This window comes from Myripristis murdjan, chromosome 8 (genome assembly GCF_902150065.1).
Source record: "Myripristis murdjan chromosome 8, fMyrMur1.1, whole genome shotgun sequence".
NCBI lineage: Eukaryota > Metazoa > Chordata > Actinopteri > Holocentriformes > Holocentridae > Myripristis > Myripristis murdjan.
Window position 1 is genome coordinate 110,001 of NC_043987.1, and position 26,522 is coordinate 136,522.

General features: G+C 40.9%; 1 protein-coding gene across 1 annotated transcript in view; it reads right to left on the minus strand.

Annotated features, from left to right (window-relative positions):
* The window catches only part of kat8 (K(lysine) acetyltransferase 8), a 63,619-nt gene that overhangs the window by 31,943 nt on the left and 5,154 nt on the right, over positions 1 to 26,522 (minus strand). Inside the window, exons 2-7 of the mRNA XM_030058061.1 lie at positions 22,988 to 23,062; positions 17,733 to 17,908; positions 17,386 to 17,439; positions 6,711 to 6,875; positions 4,414 to 4,503; positions 4,104 to 4,244 (exon numbers count right to left, since the gene is read on the minus strand). Of these exons, the coding sequence (XP_029913921.1) occupies positions 4,104 to 4,244; positions 4,414 to 4,503; positions 6,711 to 6,875; positions 17,386 to 17,439; positions 17,733 to 17,908; positions 22,988 to 23,062 (701 nt within the window). The remainder of the gene's footprint in view (positions 1 to 4,103; positions 4,245 to 4,413; positions 4,504 to 6,710; positions 6,876 to 17,385; positions 17,440 to 17,732; positions 17,909 to 22,987; positions 23,063 to 26,522) is intronic.

Here is a 26,522-nt window from a genome sequence, read left to right on the forward strand (position 1 = left end):
GACATTTCATTTATTTAAAATCCTTTTTTATTGATTTCATGTAATATTCTAATTTTCTGAGATTTTGATTTTGGGGTTTCATAAGCTGTAAGCCATAATCATCAAAATTATAACAAATAAAGGCTTGAAATATCTTGCTTTGCATGTTATGAGTCTATATAATATATTAGTTTCACCTTTTAAGTTGAATTACTTAAATAAATGAACTTTTGCACGATATTCTAATTTTCTGAGTTTCACCTGTACATATATATATATATATACATACATACATATACATACATACATACACACACACACACACACATATATATATATACATATACGTATATATATATATACAGTACAGGCCAAAAGTTTGGACACACCTTCTCATTCAATGCATTTTCTTTATTTTCATGACTATTTACATTGTAGATTCCCACTGAAGGAATCAAAACTATGAATGAACACATGTAACTCCACATGTTAAGTACATAACATGTGGAGTTATGTACTTAACAAAAAAAGGTGAAATAACTGAAAACATGTTTTATATTCTAGTTTCTTCAAAATAGCCACCCTTTGCTCTGATTACTGCTTTGCACACTCTTGGCATTCTCTCGATGAGCTTCAAGAGGTAGTCACCTGGAATGGTTTTCACTTCACAGGTGTGCCTTATCAGGGTTAATTAGTGGAATTTCTTGCTTTATCAATGGGGTTGGGACCATCAGTTGTGTTGTGCAGAAGTCAGGATACTACACAGCCGACAGCCCTATTGGACAACTGTTGAAATTCATATTATGGCAAGAACCAATCAGCTAACTAAAGAAAAACGAGTGGCCATCATTACTTTAAGAAATGAAGGTCGTTCAGTCCGGAAAATTGCAAAAACTTTAAATGTGTCCCCAAGTGGAGTCGCAAAAACCATCAAGCGCTACAACGAAACTGGCACACATGAGGACCGACCCAGGAAAGGAAGACCAAGAGTCACCTCTGCTTCTGAGGACAAGTTCATCCGAGTCACCAGCCTCAGAAATCGCAAGTTAACAGCAGCTCAGATCAGAGACCAGAGAAATGCCACACAGAGTTCTAGCAGCAGACCCATCTCTAGAACAACTGTTAAGAGGAGACTGCGCCAATCAGGCCTTCATGGTCAAATAGCTGCTAGGAAACCAAGGAAAATAAAGAAAACGCATTGAATGAGAAGGTGTGTCCAAACTTTTGGCCTGTACTGTACATATATATATATATATATATATATATATATATATATATATATAATGCGTTTTCTTTATTTTCATGACTATTTACATTGTAGATTCTAACTGAAGGAATCAAAACTATGAATGAACACGTGGAGTTATGTACTTAACAAAAACAGGTGAAATAACTGAAAACATGTTTAATATTCTAGTTTCTTCAAAATAGCCACCCTTTCCTCTGATTACTGCTTTGCACACTCTTGGCATTCTCTCGATGAGCTTCAAGAAGTAGTCACCTGAAATGGTTTTCCAACAGTCTTGAAGGAGTTCCCAGAGGTGTTTAGCACTTGTTGGCCCCTTTGCCTTCACTCTGCGGTCCAGCTCACCCCAAACCATCTCGATTGGGTTCAGTTCCGGTGACTGTGGAGGCCAGGTCATCTGCCGCAGCACTCCATCACTCTCCTTCTTGGTCAAATAGCCCTTACACAGCCTGGAGGTGTGTGTGGGGTCATTGTCCTGTTGAAAAATAAATGATCGTCCAACTAAACGCAAACCGGATGGGATGGCATGTCGCTGCAGGATGCTGTGGTAGCCATGCTGGTTCAGTGTGCCTTCAATTTTGAATAAATCCTCAACAGTGTCACCAGCAAAAAAAAAACCCACACCATCACACCTCCTCCTCCATGCTTCACAGCCGGAACCAGGCATGTGGAATCCATCCGTTCACCTTTTCTGCGTCTCACAAAGACACGGCGGTTGGAACCAAAGATCTCAAATTTGGACTCATCAGACCAAAGCACAGATTTCCACGGGTCTAATGTCCATTCCTTGTGTTTCTTGGCCCAAACAAATCTCTTCTGCTTGTTGCCTCTCCTTAGCAGTGGTTTCCTAGCAGCTATTTGACCATGAAGGCCTGATTTGCGCAGTCTCCTCTTAACAGTTGTTCTAGAGATGGGTCTGCTGCTAGAACTCTGTGTGGCACTTATCTGGTCTCTGATCTGAGCTGCTCTGGTGCATCCAGCTTGCCTTGGCGTCATCATCCCTCATCCGCCACCTATCTATTCCCATACATTTTATTGTTTGTTATCTGTGTTTACAACATCTATTGCACGTCTGTCCGTCCTGGGGAGGGATCCCTCCTCTGTTGCTCCCCTGAGGTTTCTTCCTATTTTTCTCCCTGTTAAAGGGGTTTTTTAGGGAGTTGTTCCTCATCCAATGTGAGGGTCTAAGGACAGAGGATGTTGTATTTTTCTGTAAAGCCCTTTGAGACAAATTTGTATTTGTGATTCTGGGCTATACAAATAAATAAAATTGAATTGAATTGAACTGTTAACTTGCGATTTTTGAGGCTGGTGACTCGGATGAACTTGTCCTCAGAAGCAGAGATGACTCTTGGTCTTCCTTTCCTGGGTCAGTCCTTATGTGTGCCAGTTTCGTTGTAGCGCTTGATGGTTTTTGCGACTCCACTTGGGGACACATTTAAAGTTTTTGCAATTTTCCGGACTGACTGACCTTCATTTCTTAAAGTAACAATGGCCACTCGTTTTTCTTTAGTTAGCTGATTGGTTCTTGCCATAATGTGAATTTCAACAGTTGTCCAATAGGGCTGTCGGCTGTGTAGTATCCTGACTTCTGCACAACACAACTGATGGTCCCAACCCCATTGATAAAGCAAGAAATTCCACTAATTAACCCTGATAAGGCACACCTGTGAAGTGAAAACCATTTCAGGTAACTACCTCTTGAAGCTCATCGAGAGAATGCCAAGAGTGTGCAAAGCAGTAATCAGAGCAAAGGGTGGCTATTTTGAAGAAACTAGAATATAAAACATGTTTTCAATTATTTCACCTTTTCTTGTTAAGTACATAACTCCACATGTGTTCATTCATAGTTTTGATTATTATTGTTTTGATTCAGTGTAAATAGTCATGAAAATAAAGAAAACGCATTGAATGAGAAGGTGTGTCCAAACTTTTGGCCTGTACTGTATACATATACATATATACACATATATATATATATATACACACACACACACACACACACATACACACACGGCAAAAAAAGTTCTGGACAGCTTTTTCAGTCTATAATTTCTCCCCTTTATTTATACCCAATAGTGTTGTATCTTATACCGTTGTAAAGCCTGATTTGTTCTCTTTCCAATGAGATACAAGGATCCTGCATTTCTGGAATGAGTGACACCGGTAATTGTGTGGAAAGTGATCAATTTTTTTTTTTTTATGAGAAAATCCCCTCCAATATTTTTTCAGTTGATCATTTCTCCCATTAAACAATACAGATTGGTGTTGTCTTTTATACCATTAGAAAGCCTGATTAGTCCCCTTTTCAATGAGAAATAAGTTGTAAGGATTGTCAAACATGACCAACATGGCTAAACATGCCCCCCCACCCCCCCCCCGTTATTTTTATTTAAATTTTTTTTTTTTTTTTTTTTGAGGGGAGCAAAATCCCATTCAATGTCCTTTCAGTCAATCAAAATTCCCTTCAATGTTCTTCTGCTGGCAATTTAAATTGCACTCACAGGTGTACCTAACTGGCACTTAATTGACAGCATATGGCTTATTGTGCTTCCCACCTGTTTAGCTGTGTTGCCTCATCCTTACAGTTATAGCCTATTGTAAAGGGGGCTGGCATTCCAACAGTATAACTCACAAATCCAATTGGTCTTATCACAGGGGAGAAATGATCAATTGAAAACACACTGAATGGGATTTTGCTCTCACAGCAAAATCATTTCAAATACGTGTCTGTGGCTTACTGAAAGGGGGTGTGGACTTGGGGGTCCAGAACACGAAAAGCTTTCCTGATTTAGACGACCATTTAAGATTTCACTCTTACAATTTAGCTTGTAAAAATATTGCCACTTGATGTCTGTTCAAAACCTGAAACACTTACTTTGGAAAAGTAGCCGACTATGTGTGCACCATGTCTGTTAACTTCAGTGAGGATGTAGAAGATGAAGGGCTCCACATCAAAATAGAGTGTCTTGTGATCAAGGAAGAGCTTGGCAAGAAGACAAAGGTTCTGACAATAGATCTGCCAACACAGACCAACAACAAACAACTCAGCATTAGAAATAAAGTAATTACAAAATCACAAGTTTCTTTTTCATTAACTCAAACAAGCCAGTTGGTTCCAATTCCAGAGGAGAGAACTTGAACGAGGGAGATTCCAGTGGGAGGAAATATTATCCAGCTCTGTTTACCTTGTGGTCTCGTCCATCCACTTCATACACAGAGATGTTACTCCTCCGGTAGATCTCTTTACCTGGAGGCTGCTTCCACTGACAGTGGGACTGGACACACAACAGATATAGTCAAACTTTCTGACATTCAAGTTTCAGGAACACAGGGCTGGGCAATACAATTACTGTGGTATATTTTTCCGCAATATAAATCTAAGACAAATACTCAATACAGTGCTGATAAACTTCAGCAGTGTTTCCTACAAATGTGCGACACACTAGGGCGCCTCGGCCAGGTATATTAGCTTCCACCCACTTACAACCCATTCAGGGTTTCCTATTTAATGTATTTAACTCTGTGATCTATTCTTTCTGGTTTACTCTCACCATTATTTGTCAGTATTAAAGTGTGACATCTAAACAATTTACTTGATTTCTTTCAAAACAAACAAACAAAAACAAAAGAAAACAAAACAAAACAAAACAAAACAAAACAAAAGAAAACAATGGAAAAAAGGTGATTAGCAAAGTAGCAAAAAATTACCGGGGAACACTAGTAAAGAGTTTACCAGAAAAAAAGTTTACCAGAAATTAAATTAATAAATTACAAGAAAATTTACAGAAAACAAGCTACAAAAAAACTGAAAATTTGCATTATTTTTAAATTACAAGAAACCTGAATACATATATTTATTAAAATATTAAAGGCTGCATTTTGATGCCTTTCACAAGCGCTTAATGCTGAACATAAACCAAAATATCTCTTGATATAAGGTCCCTATAGGGCAAAATCACATGAAATGGGGTTTGCGGCTTAATGAAAGACAAGGGTCCAGAAAATGAAATGTTTCAAATAGGGATGCACCGATACCACTTTTTTACAGAACGAGTAGAGTACAAGTACTTGCATTTCAGTACTCACCGATACCGATACCGAGTACTTAATAACACCATTACACATTATAGAATTACTTTGAATTTTTTTTTTAAATTTTTCCACAGATGTTCTGTTATTTGAACAACATTCCTCAGCATGTTTTTCTTGAACATGGGTGACTGTCACAAGTTTCACTGCAGTACAAACACAAATTTAACAAAATTGTCATACACTGCGGATATGTTTTATGCGGATGTTTCAGGGCTCTCAACTTTTGAACTGAGTTCAGAGTGAGATTTTGGTGGTGGCGGCGTCAGGAAGTGTTATGTTAAATTATTATCGGTATTTCTATTTTAAAAATGTAAATTACAATATCAACAATACAATATCAAAAAGACCTAACAATTCAGCGACCAATGAATGAGCAGTAGGATGCATGTGATAACATAGATTGAAAAATAAGCCAAAGTGATACCTCTTCTCTGAATAGACAAGCTAAGCCAGTGTGCTGCTGTTAGCTAATGAAAACAGAGCGGAGTGGCAACTCTTCGCTTTGTTACACAATCTATGTCAGTGCGCTGCTGTAGCTGGAAAGTTTCTTTGCCTTTGCTCTCAAGTCTCGCACATTGGGCGTGAGACTTGAGCCCTGATGTTTTATGCGGATGTGTTTTTTCACAGAGTCGTGCAGCTTCGGTAGCACCGTGTCTGTGATATGGTGACAGCTGGGAATCTCATACCTTGGTTCCAGTAAGCAGAGAGACGCCGGAATCCCAGATCATCGACCACGGACAGTGGCTGGTCATCCAGGGAAATATACTCGGCAAGAGCAACTGTGATTTTGACCGCACACGGGTTGCCTCTGGACATTTTCTCCCGCCTCGCCAGCATCTGCCACAAAGTTGGTTGTCTTTGTCTGTGCTGCTAGTGAACTCCTTATATTCTGTGTTGTGGTGGGATTTCAAATGTTTTATCAAGTTGCTTGTGTTGTAAATTGCAGATTTGGTCCCTCCTCTAGACAGTTTTGCTGAGTATAATTTGCATTCTGCTTTGTTTTTGTCACGCTCGCTCTCATCCACCTAAAAATATTTCCACACTGCTGACATGACTCCACACTGCCCGCCTTGCAGTCAGTTAACGTAAACTGCGCGCTTCTGTAAACTGGTATCGATGTCATGGTATCGGCACATATTTTACGAGTACGAGTAGAGTACTCAAGCCCGGTATCGGTACCGATACCCGATACTGGTATCGGGTATCGGTGCATTCCTAGTTTCAAACCATCTGTTCTGACATGACTCTGTATTTCTATGTTATGAGGGTAAAGGCATCATATCTTAGCTTGGTATCCAATGCCACCCTCCTACATCTCTAAGATGTAACATGGGGTCACGCTTTCAAGAGGATCAAAGTGCAGTTTGAATGGCCTGAAGGCTGAACTGACCAAGTGATATCTGAAGGTCTTCTCATATTTCATGTACTTCAGGCAGTACTCGCAGATCCACAGCTTTGGCTGCTTTCCGTAGTCCTCAGGAAAAGGCGAGAAATACCAAGCATCGATCTCAAAGTTTCCTATCTGGATCTTATCCACATATTTCACTTTGGTGATCTGAAAAAGAGAGACATATGGTGCCATGAGGAAAAAATGTCAGCATGTGATTTGAAGTCATTAATAGGGCTACATCCAGGGTTGCCGGTCGGTATTTACTATGGGGTTGTTAGGGAGATAGAGCCCTTGGTGAGGTTTCTGTGTAGAACCCTCAACTCTGTGCCCCTACCCCATCCCTCTAATTGCTATCGCAACAGCCAGTGACATTTGGTTGTTATTAATTTAGTAAGTAATGAGAAGACATATTAGAGGGAGATGCTCTCCCTCATGTTAAATGCGCAATGTTGGGAATCTGTTACTGCAGGTCAGTGGTTGTCAAACTTGTCCTTTGCTGACAAGAAAAACGTTGGGAATGTTGTGTTCCAGGCAGGGCTGGGGGGCTCATTGGTGTAATTGATTATGGAAATATGTAGATTTGCATAATGTGTATTGATGCGTCAATGCATAATTGTCAAAAAGGGCATTGGGCAGCACTTTAAATCCTGTTTCTTTTGTTCCCACCAAAGTAAAATATATTAGGACTAGCAACACACGGAACGTATTTCTGCTTGTAGTAGTCGCTTCAAATTGATTTGAGGATTTTCAGTTTTGGCACCATGCTGAGAGCAACATAGAAAGAACGCTCCCTGTAACTTAACTAAAAAAAAACAAACAAACTTGACAAAGAGAGATTAATAAAACAAAATCAAAAACACAAGGGTCGGGGTACCAAAAATGACTGGCAAAAAAAAGAACATGCATTGCGCACACAAGAGAAACTCAAGGATGAAGACTGTAGCGGCACCTCCTCAGATTTAGTTAGCAGCCGCCGTGATGACGACGAGGACGACACAGAGACAATGGCTACAGGAATGGTGAACTTGGACGTGATACTAAATGAACTGAGAAAGTTCAGACATGACAATGCACAAAGGCTCAGGGAAATAAGGGAGGATATTGGCAGGACTAAAGGCTGAATTATGCTTCTGTGTTAGAAGAGTGTATGGGGGTTGTGCGAAGCACGCATTTCCTACGCAGCGCATGTGTGTCCAACATACCTCTGCAAAACACACTGAGCAATTCTCCTCCCACCAACGTAGACCCTGTGACGTATGGTCGCTGCTCTTCTGTAATATAATGGCGAGAGGACGAGTCGTATAGGTGCGGGTACTTGCGCACCTCCTCGGCCAGGCGTTCTTCCGCGAGATCCAGCATTCTCCAACATTTTCAAACACAACCGATGAGTCGAGACACAACAGTTGTTTTAAAAATGGCGCTGCCGGCCGGCACAACAATAGGACATGATGCCGGTTGCAACGAAATGCTGGAAATGATGTACTTCGGCGGACCAATCACAGCTCTTGTGGGGCTGCGTAGGGTCCGCGTAGTTACAATTTTTGGGAGGCGCGCGGCAAGGCTCTGCGGCGGTCGCACAACCCCCGTAAGCTTCGCACAACCTCCGTACGCTCTTCGCGGAAGCATAATTCAGTCTTAACAAAAGGATAGATGAAGTAGAGGGCCAGATCGAAGGAGCAGAAACAAGGATTCAAAACATCAAAGAGGTGTTGCCGGAGATGCTGAGACTCCAAAAGCAACTAGAAGCAAGACTGAGTGACCAAGAGGGTCACTCGAGACGAGAGAACATCAGAATTTATGGTGTGAAGGAAGGCGCTGAGAAAAACTCTCTGTCAATGATCTCTTTCATTGAGAGCCTTTTGAGGGAGAAGTTAGAGCTCCAACCAGACATGACGAACCAGACTGAAAGAGCACAATGTGCTCTCCTAACTCGTCCACAGAATGATGCCTCTCCTAGATCAATTGTAGTCAAGTTCCTGAGTTTTAAAACAAAAGAAGAGGTCTTGAAACAAGCTTGGCATAAGAAGGGCTTCCTCTTCATGGACAAGAAAATCTACCTGGATCACAACTTTGCCCCAGATGTTCTCAGAAAAAGAAAAGAATATGCTGAGGCTAAAGATAGATACAGTCTTATTACACCTTTTAGTTAGTTGAGTTACCTTTGGCTACTGAACAAGTGAAAATATTGTTCTGGTCGAATCAGTTAGAAAGTTATATAACTGAGTATGCTCTTTAAATGGACGTTTCCATAAACATCAAGGGCCCTCTTCCAAGTGGGGGGAAAGAGGCTCGCCTTCGGAGCCTATGCATTACACAGGCTCACCTATGGTCACAGTATGGGAAGTCTTGTGCATATTTGTTTTTTATATGTGTTCAAGTTATGTTATTATATTGTTGTTTAGTTTAAGAAAAGGGGTGCTCAGTGTTAAGCTATGCGATACTGTAATATACATGTTGTATTTAATTGAGCTATACCTAGCTGAAAATGACAATGATGAAGTGGACCCGCCCGTGCTATAGGATGCCTGCAAGGCAGTTATGAGAGGAAAAATTATTGCCAAATCATTTTAAATAAAGAAGGTGAGACAAGAGAAACTTAAGAATTTACAGCTTGAATGTAAAAAATTGGAACTGAATGTTAACATTTTGGATCTTGTAATTTAAGCTAAAGATAAATTTTACTAAAATAACATCAATAATAATATTGACGCTTTTGACGTATTTATATGTCAAAAGGCAGTCAAGTGATGAATTCAAATGACGTATATATATGTCTTTGGCAGTCAAAGTTTTAATAGCAGCCTAAAAAGCTTGTCATTTTACATTTAGTCTGCCTCAGGTAAGTGTTAATGCCTTCTTATTATTGTCAGAGTCAGACTACGTAACATTACAAAATTAATATCTGTCACATCTGGGGAAGTTAACAGGCAACTTACACTGTTTTGTTTTTGAAGAAACGCTGTTATGGTTTTTTGTTTCTTCATTGCTCATGGATTTATTGATAGGAAGGATAACTATGGTCACCGCTACACGCACAAACACGGGCAGCTACCAGCTCCCTCGGACCCTGGAGTCAAGATGGTGCGTTGCATTTACATTGGAAGTCGGAACATGGAGCTCCGGAAACGTAACGTCCGAACTTAGCCCTTCCCAGTTTAAAAACTGGGACGTGACATCAGGCCAGGGAACATGGAATGCGGAAAAAAAAAATGACAGTTAATGAAATGAAAAGAAAACCCCAACGTTTATGCTTGTAGATGCTAGATTTTAATGCCTTTCCGACTTCAAAATTCTGGTTTACAAGTGTTATTAACCGAGGATTATGTGGAAAATTGAACATCTTGCTTTGCCAACTCGGCAAGGATCTGCTCCAGGCTCCAGCCTTCCACCTTCTTGAATGGTGTATTGCATACTGATCAATATGGGGAGGGGGACGGATCGGGTCACTATAAATCTGGAGGGGACACATCCCCCCGTCCCTAGTGCCATCTGCGCCCATGCCTGAAAGTAGTGGTCAAACAAATGCTTTTTCCTCAATGACAGTAAGTCCGAGCAGAAAATAAAATGTATCATGAGTAGAGCTGAAACGATTACTCTAAGTAATCGAGTACCTCAATTCTTTTTTTGCCTCGGGTAATTTTTCCTGCCTCGAAGAATCATTTAGTAAATAAATAAATAAAAATATAAATCCGTGATGTTTCGCACATACTATTTTTAATGTGGCACAACCAGCGCAACATGCTTACGTCACGCACGCAAAGGAAGGAGGAGGAAGCAGGCGTGTGTTTTGAGAAGTAGCGGCAAGATGTCAGAAGGGAAGCGAAATGGGGATGAGGAACACGAAGAGAAATGTGTTAGAAAAAGGCAGAAAATGTCCAAACTATGGGAGCATTTTGATCTCAACACCAAGATGAATACAGTGACCTGCGTTCACTGTAAGATGGTCCTGATGTACCACAATAGCACTTCATTGATGCTCCAACACCTCCACCGAAGACACCCGGGATCGGGTTGGAGACCTGGTACATATTAAAATGAACTACCGTACTGACCCACATAAAAGACGACCCCTCTTTTTCAAGACCCTTTTTTGGAAAAATACTTTTTATATGGACAAAATCTTGTTTGAATAAAAAAGCCACCGGCTGGCATCAGGCGGGCCGGCCGCAATCCCGCCGGTACCGCACCCACCCAGTCAGGTCCGTCGGATCTGACAGGTGAACAGCGCACACATACTGCCATATTAGACGAGGGTGTTTTTTTCCGGGCATTTTCAATGGAAAAAATATCGTCTTTTATTCGGATGAATATGGTAAATCTTAAAATGAACTACTGTATTTCCCCAGTTAATCGCCCGGGCGTTTAATACGCAAAATCAACTTGGACCCCAGGCGTTTAAAAGAACCAGACAGCTATTCGCTGTAAGCCTTTATTTATTTTTGCACAGACCGTACACGGTACACCCTTTTTTTCTAACGTTAGCTAGCGCTCTTATTTTGAGAGAAAACGGAAGTGCCGCACAGTTATTGTGCGGCTAACTGTTTACTTCTGCAAAAATAAGGTGAATAGCCTTATTTTGGGTTAACTCAATATAATGCAAATAATCGCCCCGGCAGTTATTCGGGTGGGCGTTTAATACGCAAAATGGGTGCAGACCCCAGGCGTTTATAAGAACCAGGCGGCTATTTGCGGCCGGGCGATTAATTTGTGAAATACGGTATTTCATTCCAAAAACCACGTGGCATGTAACACGTGGAGATAGATTTGTTGCATTGCCACAGACATCCAATTATGGCCACTGCTGTTATATTAATTTCCAATGTGATGTTGTGCTGTTCATTTTAAAGTTATTGGTTTAGTTATAGTTATATGTATAGTGAGCTTGCTTGCGACTCGCGCTGCGCCTCCAAACAGCCATGCCAAGACATGTCCATTGACACACACACACAATGGGCACACTTGCATTTAGTTTATAAATGCATAGCCACAAACCTACTGTATTATGTCCTTTAGTGTAATACATTTCTAATGTTATAATCCCATAGGCCGATTATATAAATAATGCAGGAAACGTGGTACCCCTGCTTATGATTTGACTTTTGCTGTGTTGTTGCATTTATGTTCCTATGTCATTGTCTTGTGTCTTGTTTTCTCTTGTATATTCATAATTGCTGTTTATCTTGGCAAAAACGCATTTTATCTGATTACTCAATTACTTGATAGAATTTTTGATAAAATACTCGATTACTAAAATATTCGATAGCTGCAGCTCTAATCATGAGAAAGGTAAGGCTTTGGGCTTTCAAACTGTGTCAAAATTATTTTACAACTCCCAAAAATGCCTGCCCTAGAGCGAGTTAAGAAAGTGTGTGTTTCTCCTTCTCTCCCCAGATTTTGGGTTCCAGATATAATGGGAGTCTATGGGGGAGAGAGCTGGCACTCCTGCCTTGTTAAGTGTCACTGTTCCATAAGTGGGATTCCTTATAAAAGTAATAGCAAACCTCTCCCAATCGGGCCGCACATTTTTCCAATTAATTGTGTGGGCCTAAAACAAAAGCTGTAGGAGGAGTTACATGCCCCCCCAAAAAATGTATGGAATAAAAAATAAAGAAAGAAATAGTAGGAAAAACATGAGTGTGCAAGCTGCCAGCTTGCCCACTAATTACACAAAATGGTATCACAGACATTAAAAGAACGTAGCTTCCTCATGAAATGAAATTCTCTGTTGACCCTGTTTGACAATAAGCTGTGTTTCCTTGAATTGAGCTGTGAGTCAAACGTAGTGCCAAGGTATGATTTAAGAGACAATGATGACAAGTATATACTTAGAATATTATTGGTCTCAAATATAAAAGCACTAACTAGGAAGTGGATGAAACCAGAGGTACCAACAATAACAGACTGGATTGATGTAATACAATAAATTTTTTGTAATGGAGAGCTGACATTTACTCTCAGCTTCAGAGGGAGAAATGTGAATGGTTGTGGGAGAAATGGTTAGAGTATATGAAACCGCTTAGGCCAGATTTTATGAGAGGAAGGAAAAGAGAAAAAACAAAACAAAACAAACACAAAAACCCCCACCAGTATTGAGCATAACATAAGCACCCCTATGTTGGTATGTAAACAGTTCTATTGGGGAAAAAGAGGAAAAAAGAAAAGGTTCAGTTTATCGATTTGAACAGGCAGACTTACTTAATATAAATTGAACATAATATTTCCTTTTTTCCCCTTTTCTTATTTTTTTTTCTTTTCCCCCTCCCTTTCAATGTGTTTAGCCCTTTTATCCAGTTTAGATTTCTTTACAGTATCTTCGTTTCCTGGGCTTGATTTGTAGATTACTATGGAAGACCATGTGTACATTTGTGTAGATATATGAGCAGGGTTCTCTCTGTTACGGAGGGATAAGTGGTAGAAGTTATGGATGTGAACAAGTGCATTCATAAGAATAGTTCATGGATAAAAGTATAATTAAAGCCGCAAGCAGCGTTGGACGGGCTCTCGCCTCCTCGTGCATGTCGGCATGACGGCGTGCGTGTGGAAGCGCAGACAATTCGTCCTTTTGTGCCAGTTTTAAGGGTATTTTTCGGTGCTGTTATTTTGAAAGAGTTTTTGGGCTTTTATTTTGAAAGGCCGGGGATGTCCTAGTGTGTGACTGACTTGAGTACTGGCAGCTGTGTCATGATCACACCAAAATGCAGGCAGACAGAAATCCTCATTCAATCCAATGGAGAAATCCAGAAAACCCACCCCTGTTTGAGGTGTCACAGCTCGGTCACCGTTTGAGTTACAGACTTGATTCAAAGTTTAAACGAGTCACAAGACTTGGATCTATAAATCTTGTATTTACATGATTTTGCTATCTTTTAACGTTTTTGAGTTATGGCAGTTTTAGTTTGAGTGTTTTCTGCTCCCTCTGAGGTCTTACAATGGGTGTGTATTGCGCATTCCTGAGGCAGCTAGACTGAGTCACATGTCCAGGCAGAGTGCAGAGCAGAGCACACCAGAGTCAAAAACGTTTGAAAACTCTTCACAGCGCCCACAAACTTGTTCAAATCTACATCCAAATAACATTTTTGTAGAAATTTGCGTCCTCTTTCCATCTGCATAGTTTTCAAAGCCGTCAGACTTTTACTTTAGACTCCAGGGGCCTAATTAGTGCCAAGTGTCAGCCTCTTCACACCAAACTCCATGGGAAAAAACAAGGTTTTGGTTTTGGCCACTCCGACTTTGAGGGCTTATAAAATCCAAACAAATCGAGTAATGACGAAATCCTTCAGAACTTTTGTTAGGCACTGTGTCAGAGGACACAGTGCCTGTGTCAAATTTTCAAGTTGCTGCCATTTACGCCCTGGGAGAAGATTTTTTTTTTTCAAAGTGAAAATTTGGGCGGGAACGTGACTATTATTACGTCTAAATAACGCTTAATTTGACCCCCTCTAAACATGCTCAAAAACTCACCAAATTTGGCACACCTCAAAAAGGGGTGGGTTTTCTGGATTTCTCCATTTGAATGAGGATTTCTCTGTCTGCCTGCATTTTGGTGTAATCGTGCCACAGCTGCCAGTACTGGTGTCAGTCACACACTAGGATGTCCGCGGCCTTTCAAAATAAAAGCCCCAAACACTTTCAAAATAAAAGCCCCGAAAAATACCCATAAAACTGGCACAAACGGACAAATTATCTGCACTTCGACACGCGCACCGTGCTCGACGCTAATTTTTTCTCATATATTTTATTCTTTCCTTTATTTTGTAACCTGCTTATCCAAATAAAAAAAACAAAAAACAAATTGATTTTCTAAAGGTTTCCTCATCATTCCCAATGCAGCTGCATGTCGTCCCCTCTCTTGCTGCCCTGTCTTTCCTCTCTCCACTGTAACTGTCTGTTAAAGCAGAAATGCCCAAAGAAATAACATTTTTTTAAAAGTTCTTCACAGTTGTTATGGTAACACTACTTTACATTATGTATCATCTAATGTTGATGATACAACGGCCATATTTTTTGTTTACTGTAATGGCCATGCATGAGTGAAAAAAATGGCCTTAGTTAATATTACAGACCCTTGTTATCATTAGGGCCCTCACTTCTCTGGAAGAGGGCCCTATTGTATCTGTACCGTTTTTTCTTCTCCTGTCTTCTTATTAGGGCCCTCGCATCTCTGGAAGAGGGCCCTATTGTTATTGTAAGGTTTTTTTTTCTTTTTATTAGGGCCCGAGTGCTGAAACAGCGCGAAGCCCTATTGTTATTGCTTCGTTTTTAGGGCCCGAGCACTGGAACAGTGCGAAGCCCTATTGTTATTGTAAGTTTTTTTTTTTTTTTAAGGGCCCGAGCACTGGAACAGTGCGAAGCCCTATTGTTATTGCTCCGTTTCTTTCTTCTTATTAGGGCTCTCGCCTCTCTGAGAGAGGGCTCTATTGTTTTTGTAACGTTTCTTTCTCCTTCTTTTTCCTATTATTACGTCTCTTTGATGCTTAATTTGACCCCCAAAACATGCTCAAAAACTCATCAAATTCGGCTGCTTCAAAAGCTAATACATGACAGAGGACACAGTGCTTAACAAAAGTTCTGAAGGACTCGCTTACTTTTTAAATTATAAGCCCTCAAAGTCAGTGTCCACAACCAAAGGCTCCACTTTTTCCCATGGACTCTGGTGTGAAGAAGCAGGGCCTTGGCAGATCCTTGGCACTAATTAGGCCCCTGCAATCTAAAGTAAAAGTCTGACAGCTTTCAAACCTATGCCGATGGAAAGAGGACGAAAATTCCTACAAAAATATGATGTTTTGGTGTGGACTGGAAAAACTTTCTGGTTGTTGTGAAGTCTTGTTTAAAGGTTTTTGACTCTGGTCTGCTCTGCTCTGCACTCTCTGTCTATTGACACACTCCAGCTGCCTGCCCACCCCCCCCCCCCCCCACACACAGACCCACTGTAAGACCTCAGAGGGAGCAGAAACAGCTCTCAAACTACATCAACTTAAAACACTGGAAAAAATGGAACGTTCCACAAGGCGGATGCGGGGCACGGGTGCGAGGGCCCCATCAGGTGCTAGTAGGTCACAGGATAGTCTATAGAATCATAAAAGTGAGTAACAGGCTACCGCACACCGTGTTGACTTTACTTAGATTTGATTAGTGTTTTGCCATGGTATCTGCCTACTTGTCTTTTTGCCTGCATGTATAATTTGTGATGTGCGATTTTGAACTATGTGTGTATTTCTCTAATATACTAATTGCTCTTGTATACTGTATGTTGTAATATTGTGGGTTGATGTGTGGTACACTTATATTACGGTATGGAGATGGTATATTTTTCTATGACTATTTGCTCATTTTAGGCATGTTAGGATGTTTGTGATGACTTTGTGAAATAAGCTTAAGATGTTTGCCACTTGCTTAATTATTTTTTTACTAGAGACTATTATTTATTATATAATGTAATTTGTATTTATACACAGGAGGGTATCTCACCTGATCATATTGCATTTTGAAAAATTATGACTTTTAAGAACCAATGGTCATGTGACTGGAAGGTGATTTAGTCACACCTGTGTGAGCTCAGACCATACCTGAGCGAACCTGATGACGCATGTTCGCTCGAAATAAAAACTAAGTAAAGTCAACACAGTGTGCGGTAGCCTGTTACTCACTTTTATGATTATATAGTAATAAGATGAATCGACAAATCAAAAAAACAACTGATAAATTAATCAATAAATTAATTACTGGTGCAGCCCCAGTTTCAGCATATTGTAATAGTCTTCCTACATGGGAGTGGATACAGTGAATCTGAATTTTGTTTATTCAGAGAGAAGCATTTTGGCTAGTGGTAATGGCTGCTAAGTAGTAGTACAGAGTAGGGATGGCTGCCGGGCCTCATTAATCGGTTTACTTCGATTAACCAAGAATATTATTTGACTGTCTATAAAGTTTACAGACAGTCAAGAACGCGACCGTATCCGTTCTGTACCACGGATCTCCCCTCAGCAGGCATCAAACCAATTCAGACATAAGATAATATGGAACACCATTCATCCCGAAGTCAAATATTGTACATAGCCTACATGATATCCTACAAACATTATGTAATTTACGCATGTTGCTTACCGTGGTGTAGAAGAAATCTCTCTCTCCTCGTGAAAAATACTGTGTCCAGATTCCTCGATGAGTCTGCTTGGTGGTTTTATGACTCTTGCAGACTTGCATGACATACTTTGTTCAAAACTATGCGTGATCACCATAAGCTTGGCTCGTTTCTCCGGTCTGTCTCTACCAAGATAAGCTCTGTGCGTAATGACGTAATCCAAGCCCTGCAGAGCTTCCCATCGCCATGTTTACTGTATTAAACTGTATGTGGGTTCATGAGCAACTTCTTAGCTTTCAGGAACAGTTGGAATTTTTTCAATAGAGCAAACTTTATGGAAGTCACGGTATTTACAATATGACATGCGCATTTGTGTCGGTGACGACATGTTCGGCCTTAACCGACAAGATTATTCGGTTAAAGTTCAAACGGTCAACAACCGGTCAAACGGCCACCGGTTAGCAACACTAGTACAGAGTAGTGGACAGATGATTTTAAAAAAGTTCATTTCAAACTCTGCCATACAGTCTGAAGCTGTTCACTTTAATCCCAAGGACTGGTATTAAGCATATACTTAACAAGCACGTTCCTTACCGCCTCATGCTCCTTCTCGAGGGCAGCTGTAGTTGGGTCCATTTCTGCATATGTCTGGGAAGAAGAAACAATGCTATTAGAAAGAACAACCATCTGATGCCATTCATTCGTTCATTTTTTCCCCAAGCTGTTTATCTCTCTCTCATAGCAGCATCACAGATGTGACCGTGGACAGTACAAGGCAGAACAAATAAATACACTAATATGCTAGTATGTATGCTAGTATGCAGTTAAGTTTCACCAAATATTCATTTAGTGTTTTTACACTGTTCGAGAAATGATCTCATTGAGTAGGTAATCAGGAAAACAAAAGTACTAAAAAATCAAAGGGATAGACGACGGCTCACCTTCTGTACGTGGTTGATCTCATCATGCTTACGCTTCTGGTTGCGGGTGATCTTTCTCTCAGGCTGGTCACCTAACTCACCAATGCCAATCTCTGTACTCTTTCTCACTGCATCTTTCACCGTCTTGGTAAGCGCCAGTCGGGACTTACCCACCCACTCATCCAGACGCCTATTAACTGCATGATCACAAAACAAAAATTAGATAAATCCTGATAGAGCAGTAGGAGGGTAGTTTCAACATAGAAAATGTCCACAGGAATAATCACAGATACAAATTATAGCTATTCGCTATTTGTTTGGGGAAAGTTGAGGTAATTTAAAAATCGAACACTTATTAAAAAGTCGAAGGTAATTGCTTTGATTTGAGTCAACTTTTAGCTAGCAAGCTTAAACCATGTGGTAGCTAGCTTAAAATGTTTGTCAAGATGTCAGTTGGGGATGGTTGTCTCACTGCTCCAGGTGTTGGTTGTCACATGCCCCTTTTCCAGCAAAAAGAACCTGGTGCTAGTTCGGTGTTGGTGCTAGAGCCAGCGCTTAACTGGTTCCAACAAAGACCGGTTTGCTTTCCATCAGCCAAGAGCCCAAACGGAGCCAAGTCAGACCCAGGTCATTACGTCAGCGTAAAACGTGATCATGTGGGTGTGGGTGTGCGAGATGCCATCGTAGCGATGCAAATACTGCTCGTGTCTTTACAAGCTTACATTGCGATCCAGAGGCGAAAAACGCAATTACTGCTGGCTACCTGTCGTATTCGTGGTCGGAACGAATGACGACTATGTTTAGCTATACGTTTATAGCGTTCGCTGTTCCCGTTTGGGTCTGTAAACCTGCCCACCAATGACGTGGGGGCGCGCGTCATCGGTTCTTTCTCTGGCCCCTGTTTAGCCCCTGCTCGAAGTTGGTGCTTGCCTGGAACCATTTTGGAACCAGTTTTGGCCGGTGTTTGGGCGATGGAAAAACAAAGAACTGGTGCTAAGTCACCGGTTCTTTGGCTCCGAACCAGCTCTGGAACCTCTTTGGTGGAAAAGGGGTAACATGTGCGTGACATGGTAGTCCATTTTGTTCTCGAATGTTTGCTGCACATAAAACATCAACTTACTCATGGTTGTTCAAATGACTGTGTTAAAAAAAATGTTGCACATGTAGGCTCAGATAAGGACATAACTTCTAGTGATATTTTTAGTTCTTGATTTTTTTTTAACTTCTTGTGGTAGTTTTAATTGGGTTAAATGGGTTCAGAAGGACAGTCAGACTGGCAAACGTTATAGTTCATAATGTCTCATGTGATTTTGATTTTACACACACACGTATACAATAGATTCAATAAAGGTTAGTTAGTTTTTTCAGCACTGTAAATAGTTTCTTTTTACTTCTCATTTCAGAGGATCATTCAAACAAACAGTCACCTGGTTCCAATTTGTGTTTTAAATACAAAGGTTATTGATGAGCACTATCATACAGGCTGGATATTTTGTTTTTAAACAAATTTGGTAATTCTATCTTAAAAAACTAAAACATTATACGCGATTTTTTAGTCATAATTTTTCTCACTGAAACCCCATTGATAGCTATATGGACAACCAACTCCATACCTTGTGACAACCAGGTGTTCTCTCTCTCATACTCTCGCAGGCAACACAACTGTCAAATGTGTGGAATAAGTACGTGATTTAATGGTTGAGTCTACATGGTTGTCATGGTCGCGCTTCATTATGTGCATAATTTCTGTTATTGTAGCTCTAGACATGAAACTTTTTGCCTGTGATTAAAACAATGTGTTTTCAGTGGAGATGGAAGAAATTGGAAGAGAGACCTGGTAGGGTTGAACGATTAATTGCATTTACGATAATATCGCGATATGATAAAACACGATTTCCTAACCACAACTTGCGCAATTATAAGTTGGTCACGAGACGCGAGCTACAGCGAGTGGAGCTCTCAGCCGCACCAACTTTTCATCCTGCCCACCTGTTGCGCAATGGCCTCTGGCTCAACGGAGCAGTCAGAAACTGATGCTGCGTTCCAGGCCACACGTAACTGGTGATTTACCGGTTAAAAGTGGGCGGGGCTATAGCCAAACCTGTGAATTCACGACTATGAACTCGATTGTGCTCAATGGACTCCAACTTCCTCGTTCGACGTCACGCAGTTTATGTTTTGTACACAAGAATGGCGGCCCAACTGGAGACGGTTGTTCTTATTGGTTATGCCTGGAAAGGTTTGAAGTCGTGATTCGTGACTTTGAAGTCGTGATTCACAGGTACAATTCCCCGCTGGAACGCAGCATGACATAAGTGAGACTTTAGTCTCGAAGACGAACAGCACGTTGGTGGTGTGGAATTATTTTGGTTTCAAAAGAGATGTTTTGCAGCGGCAGATGTTGTGCAGAACATGCCGTGCTACCGTTGCTACTTCACCCGCCTGTTTGATTCTACTGCTGCGCGCTCGCAGACGGAGAGAAAAGGGCAAGAGAAAGGTACCTAGACAAGATTAAATTTAATCAATTTTTTTGTTCAAGCCTGTGATAACGACCCTAATGTTATTGCTAATGTTAACATTGTAGGGCCCTATAATTTCAGCGATCACGGAATTAGCCAAATAAAACGCAATCTATTTATAATGCGGAATATCACCGAATTTGACACAATTTGAATGAAATGATGTTTTTGTGTGGAACTGGGGGCGCCGTCCCCCACAGTTTCAAAACATCCTAGAGGAAACCCTGTACATCCAAAATTAGAATTTATTTATCAGTCCCCATGGTAAAATGGATGTGCAGGGGCATCCCAATGCATGAAATTCAATGAGTAAATGGAGACCAGAGGTGTTGTTATTAGAGTTCTCATATTCTGCCCGAACCCGACCCGACCCGACATTTTCGGGTCGGGTCGGGCCTAAAATTTACGTGAATTGGGCGGGTCGGGTCGGGCTTCGGGTTCTGTGGGGGATTTTTTTTTTTTTTTTTTAAATAAAAAAAAATAGAATTATGTGTTCTGTTATTGATTATGACGTTTCATTTTTATGTGACTGGTGGAGAGTGAGAGACTGGATTGGATTTGGAGGCTAAACTTTCAGTGACAGACAGACAAACAGCTGTGCGAGTGCAGCGCAAACAAGTGAGAGAGAGTTGCAGCAGTATCCCGCTGTGCTGGCACACTCGGCAGCAGGGACGGTTTTTGCTATGGGCAGTGCAACTGCCCAGGGCGCAATCTACTTGGGGGCGCACGAGAAAAAAAAAATCTCCAGTTTTCTAGACTACCGTATTTATTTATTTATTTATTTTGACTTTATTTGATCAGGGACAGTACACATTAATTAACAACTGCAACAGCTGTAAATGTGTCAGTGTTAGCCAAAGCTAATTTTCAACTGTAGTCCCTGGGCCATGATGTTAAGAAGGCCAGAGCTGGAGGAAGAGAAACTAAATTTGAAACAAATTTGAACAAAGCACAAAGCATGCAGATTAAGTAGCTAGTTAAAAACAAGGTTAAATATATATGTAAAAAAAAAAAAAAAAAAAAAAGAAAATAATAACAATAATAAAAAAGTGGAAGAAAGGGTCCATTAAGCATAGCAGCACATTAACACAACAAGCACATTGACCATATGAACATGAGCAGCACGTATGCAGACAGACAAGCATCAGGTAAGAGGTAAGAGTAGCAGCATGCACAGATTAATATAGGGGCAGACATTTGTGTACACAACAGATGTACAACATGCATGCAGACAGACACACATTGGGGTAGCATAACAGCACACACATTGACAGACGCAGGGACACAAGCAATTGTAGATATATAAAGCATAAGCACTTAGGGATATGTGGACAGGTCCAAAGCATAGCATACAGACGTGCAAGCAAACAAACGAGTGCAGTTGGTTTAAGTAAGGCTTTTATGGTCGCATGTGTAGTTGCTCCTTAGCCATGTTTTGAGAGTATGTTTGAATGACCTGTGAGTTCCAATATTGCGAATGAGTGGTGGTATGGAGTTCCATGTTTTTGCGGCTCTCACCAAAAAGGCTGACTGGCTAAATGTGCTTTTCCTTAAGGGAATGGCAAAGTCACCCGTTATGGCAGCTCTAGTGAGTCTGCTACTCCGGGTGAAATAATCAGAGAGTGGTGGTGGGGCCTGGCCATTTTGTATTTTGTAGACCAGACTGGCATCCATTAGCTTTATGATGTTGTCGAAGCTTAGTAGTTTGTGCTTAACTAGGATACTACAGTGATGGTGACGGACAGGTTTCTGGTCTAGGACCTTCAGAGCCTGTTTGTACACTGAGTGGATTGGTGCTAGGGTTGATTTGCAGGCTTGAGACCAACTTGTGAGACAATAAGTGAGGTGTGACATGATAATGGCATTGAAATATAGTGTTGAAGCTTCAATGTTCAGGCTGTTCCTGATATATCGGAAATTTGAGAGATTGTATTTGACCTTTTGTGTGACCTTTTTGACGTGTTTTTTGAATGTAAGGTTGCAATCCAGGGTGATACCAAGGTATTTGCATTCGGTCACTACCTGTAGCCTCTCACCATTAGCATAGACATCAGGGTTGGGTGTACTGGAAGGCCTTTTTTCAAAGAACATACAAACAGTCTTCTTTGCATTTAGGTGGAGGCAGTTTCCAGTGAGCCATTGGGCAACCTGCACCATGGTAGTGTTGAGTTTTTTTTGCTGCCTCAGCTTTGTTTTTTGCATGTGCATAAATAACGGTGTCGTCCGCGTACATCTGGACGAGGGCGCCAGAGCAGACAGAGGGCAGGTCATTTATGTACATACTGAACAGGAGGGGGGCCAGATTGGAACCCTGTGGCACACCCACGTTGTAGACCAGGGGGGGAGATAGTTTACCGTCTATTCTGATATTGTATTGACCCGCACATGCCGCGGCACCATCAGTCGGCATCAGGCGGGCCATGCCGAGGCACCGTCCGATACCGCGCCCACCATCAGTCTGCCGGATCTGACAGGTGAGCTGCCTGATGCAGTGCGACGGTTGCCGCGGCCGGCCCGCCTGATACCGACTGATGGGCCCGGTGCCGCGGACCGACCGGCTCTGCTAAATAATGGCAATTTGGCAATTAGGGGCTGTTTTTTTTTTTCGGGCTTTATCGGGCTGTCCGGCCTAAGTTCGGCTAATTAGTCGGGTCGGGTCGGGCCTCGGGCTGGCCCAGTCCGGCCCGGGTCGGGTCGGGTCTTATTTCAGGCCGATGAGAACTCTAGTTGTTATTGGATAAAAGGACCAACTCACACATCCAACATAGTGCACATAGAATTCCTCTCTTCCCTCCTGCTCATTCACCCGGGACTGGATAACTTCTGCCGAATCTGGAAACAGAACAACAACAATTAATACAACTTTAAGCCAACAAACTGTTTTGACCAGTAATGCAACATTCTGTGTACAATGGATAGAACATCAAGCCAAGCATCATTCAGAATTCTTGTCATGTGCACAGATTTGCTATAGATAAATTTCAAACTTCAAAAGAATGTGGAGAATGTTTTTAATACATTTTTAAGACTGAAGACTATCAGTTTAAAGGCCCAAACATACCAAACCAACATCAAAGAACTAATGGCGACAAAGGCCAACTGTTTCGTCACCTCTCGTTGCCTGTGTTGGGGCCAAAAAGTTGGACTTGAACACACTGCAGAGACTACAGCCAACGGCCAACTAGCACTTACTTTCGCACCTGCGCAAGATGACATAACTCTCCATACCAGCAGGTAGCAGTAGTCTGTTTTTGTTATTCAAAAGGGGAAACAAGAAGAGCCAGGAATGCAAACCATAAATAAAGCTGCGGTTGGTTACCATTTTACCACTACTGTCGCTCTACACCAGTGATCCTCACTATTTTTTAATGAGAGCCACACTGGCAGGACAAGTCAACAGGAGAGCCGCTTTTACTACAAAACACCAAAAGCACACACACTCACACACTCCCCACCCAGCATATCTGCCTACTAATACGCGACGTCAAACAGAAGAGCAGCTGTCGACACGTACAGGTCTGTGAGTGGCGGTGACGTCATCCACTGCTTCCGATCCATGTCAGATTTCAAACTTAGCAACGGCGTGGGGGGGCCAAGATGGCGGTCATGTTGGTAGTCGGGTGCGAAGTTTCTCCGTCAAACAAGTTGAGGCTTTGTGAATAGGCAGACAGAATATGAGGTAATTTTAAAGTTTAAATGATACAAAAGTGACTTTAATTAAATAATAGTTTGGTGCCAGGACTAAAAGCCCGTGGAAAAGAAAGAAAACGTCAGGAAAAACAAGATGGTTTCAGTTTGAACGCAAGCTAGGTAACACGCCAACGGACGTTAACGTCAAAGAAAGAAGGAAAATGACTTGAATGCTAAAATGAGTGACTCTGAAAAGTCAGCAGAAATGACTGCACCAGGTGAGGAGAGCATAGAAACTACCCATGATGATACAATGGACACACTTTCAATCCAGTCCTGTAACACTCAAGCGAAGAGTGCCAACAAGTGGAAGAAGTGAGACTCTAACGGTAACGATGACAGTGGAAATGTCAGTGCGGACAATTTGGCAGCTATCCAAGAGCTCTCCATTAAACATGACGAGACGTACCGTAAGATTTCAGTCACTGAATCCACGACAGAAACAACGTCTCAACATATTGAAAAACTCTCTTGTACAGTTGAGCAACTTGTGCTTGATATTAATCACCACAAAGAAATTTTGAAACAGACAGAGTTAGAAATTGAACAACTGAAAAAAGAGAACCGGATCCTGAGAGCAGGAGTTGCTGAAAACAAGCGCTACAGTTACAGATGGTCATTGAAACTACACGGAGTAAGAGAAGAGATGAACGAGGATGTGAGAGCAGTGGTGATTGACATCCTTGGAAAAGTGGCTCCAGGACTTCAGGAATATCTACAGGAGGGTGTCAACATCGTGCATCGCCTTGGTCCAAAGAGGAAGGATGGATCTCACCGGTCCCTCATCATCCTCTTTGCGCTGCGCCACATACGTGATGCTGTTTGGAAAAGTGCCAAGGGCTGCAAGTTCTTGCGGAGCAACAAGCTGAGAAAAACTCTGGCCACTCATGGAAAAAGCAAGGAAAGAAGGTAAAAGGGCGCCCTTCCTAGGACCTTATGCTCTGATAGATGGGAAGAAAATTGACCATTTAGACATCAATTAAGTCTTTTACCCAGACAAATGAAGAGATGTGTCATACAGTTGGATAAGTTTGGTAAACATGTTCCCACACACTGCACGTCTCCAGGGTGGTTATAAAAGAACTATACATAGACTTATTGACTATGAACTATTAACTTTGTGACGACTGAGGAAGGATGCTGTTTCCAAACATGTCACGTCTCTAGGGAGATTAAACTACGCATAGATCGGAAGTGACTGATGCAGATGTATCTATACTGTGGATATAAAGAGACGCCTTGCAGATGTAAGTCGTTGTTAAAACACCAGCAGTTACATTCAGTGGATTAATCCCACACCCCTATACAATATTATACAAATATCATTTGTTCCAAGGGGTAAAGGGAGATAATTGGTTCACAAAAGATATAATAAAACTTTCATTATAAAAATTATTATAAAAACAAATTTCCGTTATAAAAATTCATTGTGTCCATAGCTTGCATTGCTATATTATTTTTGAGGAGCAAAATGCATTCATCATATTTAATTTATATAACTTAAAGTTGAAAACAGATAGAAGAATAATGTGTTCTGTTTGAATGGCATTATTCTGGGTTTAATCCAATGTATTTGATAGTTATTGATTAAATCAGTTTACACTTAACAGTGTTTATAGCACCAACATATTTTTCTATAGTCACAATTTTTTTGGGCTATCTCTCACTGCCTTGTTTGAGGAATTTAAAACACACTTCAAAGTTCTGGTTATCTATTTGCGAGAGATACTTCATTCTTTTATTTATTCATTTATTTATTTATTTATTATCTGATGGATTATATGTTTGATTCTCTAATGGTAATGTCATTGAATGTCAGAGGTATATGCGATTTGCTGAAAAGAAAAGCCACTTTTCTATTCTGTAAAAATAGTGAGGCTGACTTAATATTTTTACAAGAAACTCATTCATGTGAGTCAGATGTAAAGTTCTAGAAAGGGCACTGGGAAATTAAGATTTACTGTAGTCATGGTACTAACCGTTCTGCTGGAGTCTCAATTTTTTTGCATAAATTTAAAGGGGAAATCGTAGAGGTGGTGTCTTCACATGATGGTAGATGGATTGTCATTTTGAAACATGATGCAAATTTTATAGTAGGTAATATTTATGGGCATAATTCTCATTCATCCAATAAGATACTTTTTAGTCAGATAACTGCAAAAATAAATGATCTATTACACAAATATCCTAACTCTTATGTAATGTTAAGTGGTGATTTTAATGTGTCCTGATGATGCAATAGATAGATTCCCTCCAAAGCTAAATCAACCTCTTGTGAGCAGCAACATTGTTTCAAAACTTTGCTCAGATCTCTCCCTGACCGATACATGGCGGTTTTTCAACCCAGACATACAGGATTTTACATGGTCTAAGAGTAACCTCTCATCTAGATCCAGAATTGATCTTTTCTTAACTTCTTCCTCTGCACTTCAGTATGTAACAGATGTCTCCCATTCTTTTGCCCCATTGTCAGACCATAAAAAAAAAAATCACACTGAAACTAGGATGCTCACAAAATACAGCTAAATTACAAGGTTAGTGGAAATTTAATAATGCCCTCCTTAAGGACAACTGCTTTAATGATCCTACAAAATTTTTAATG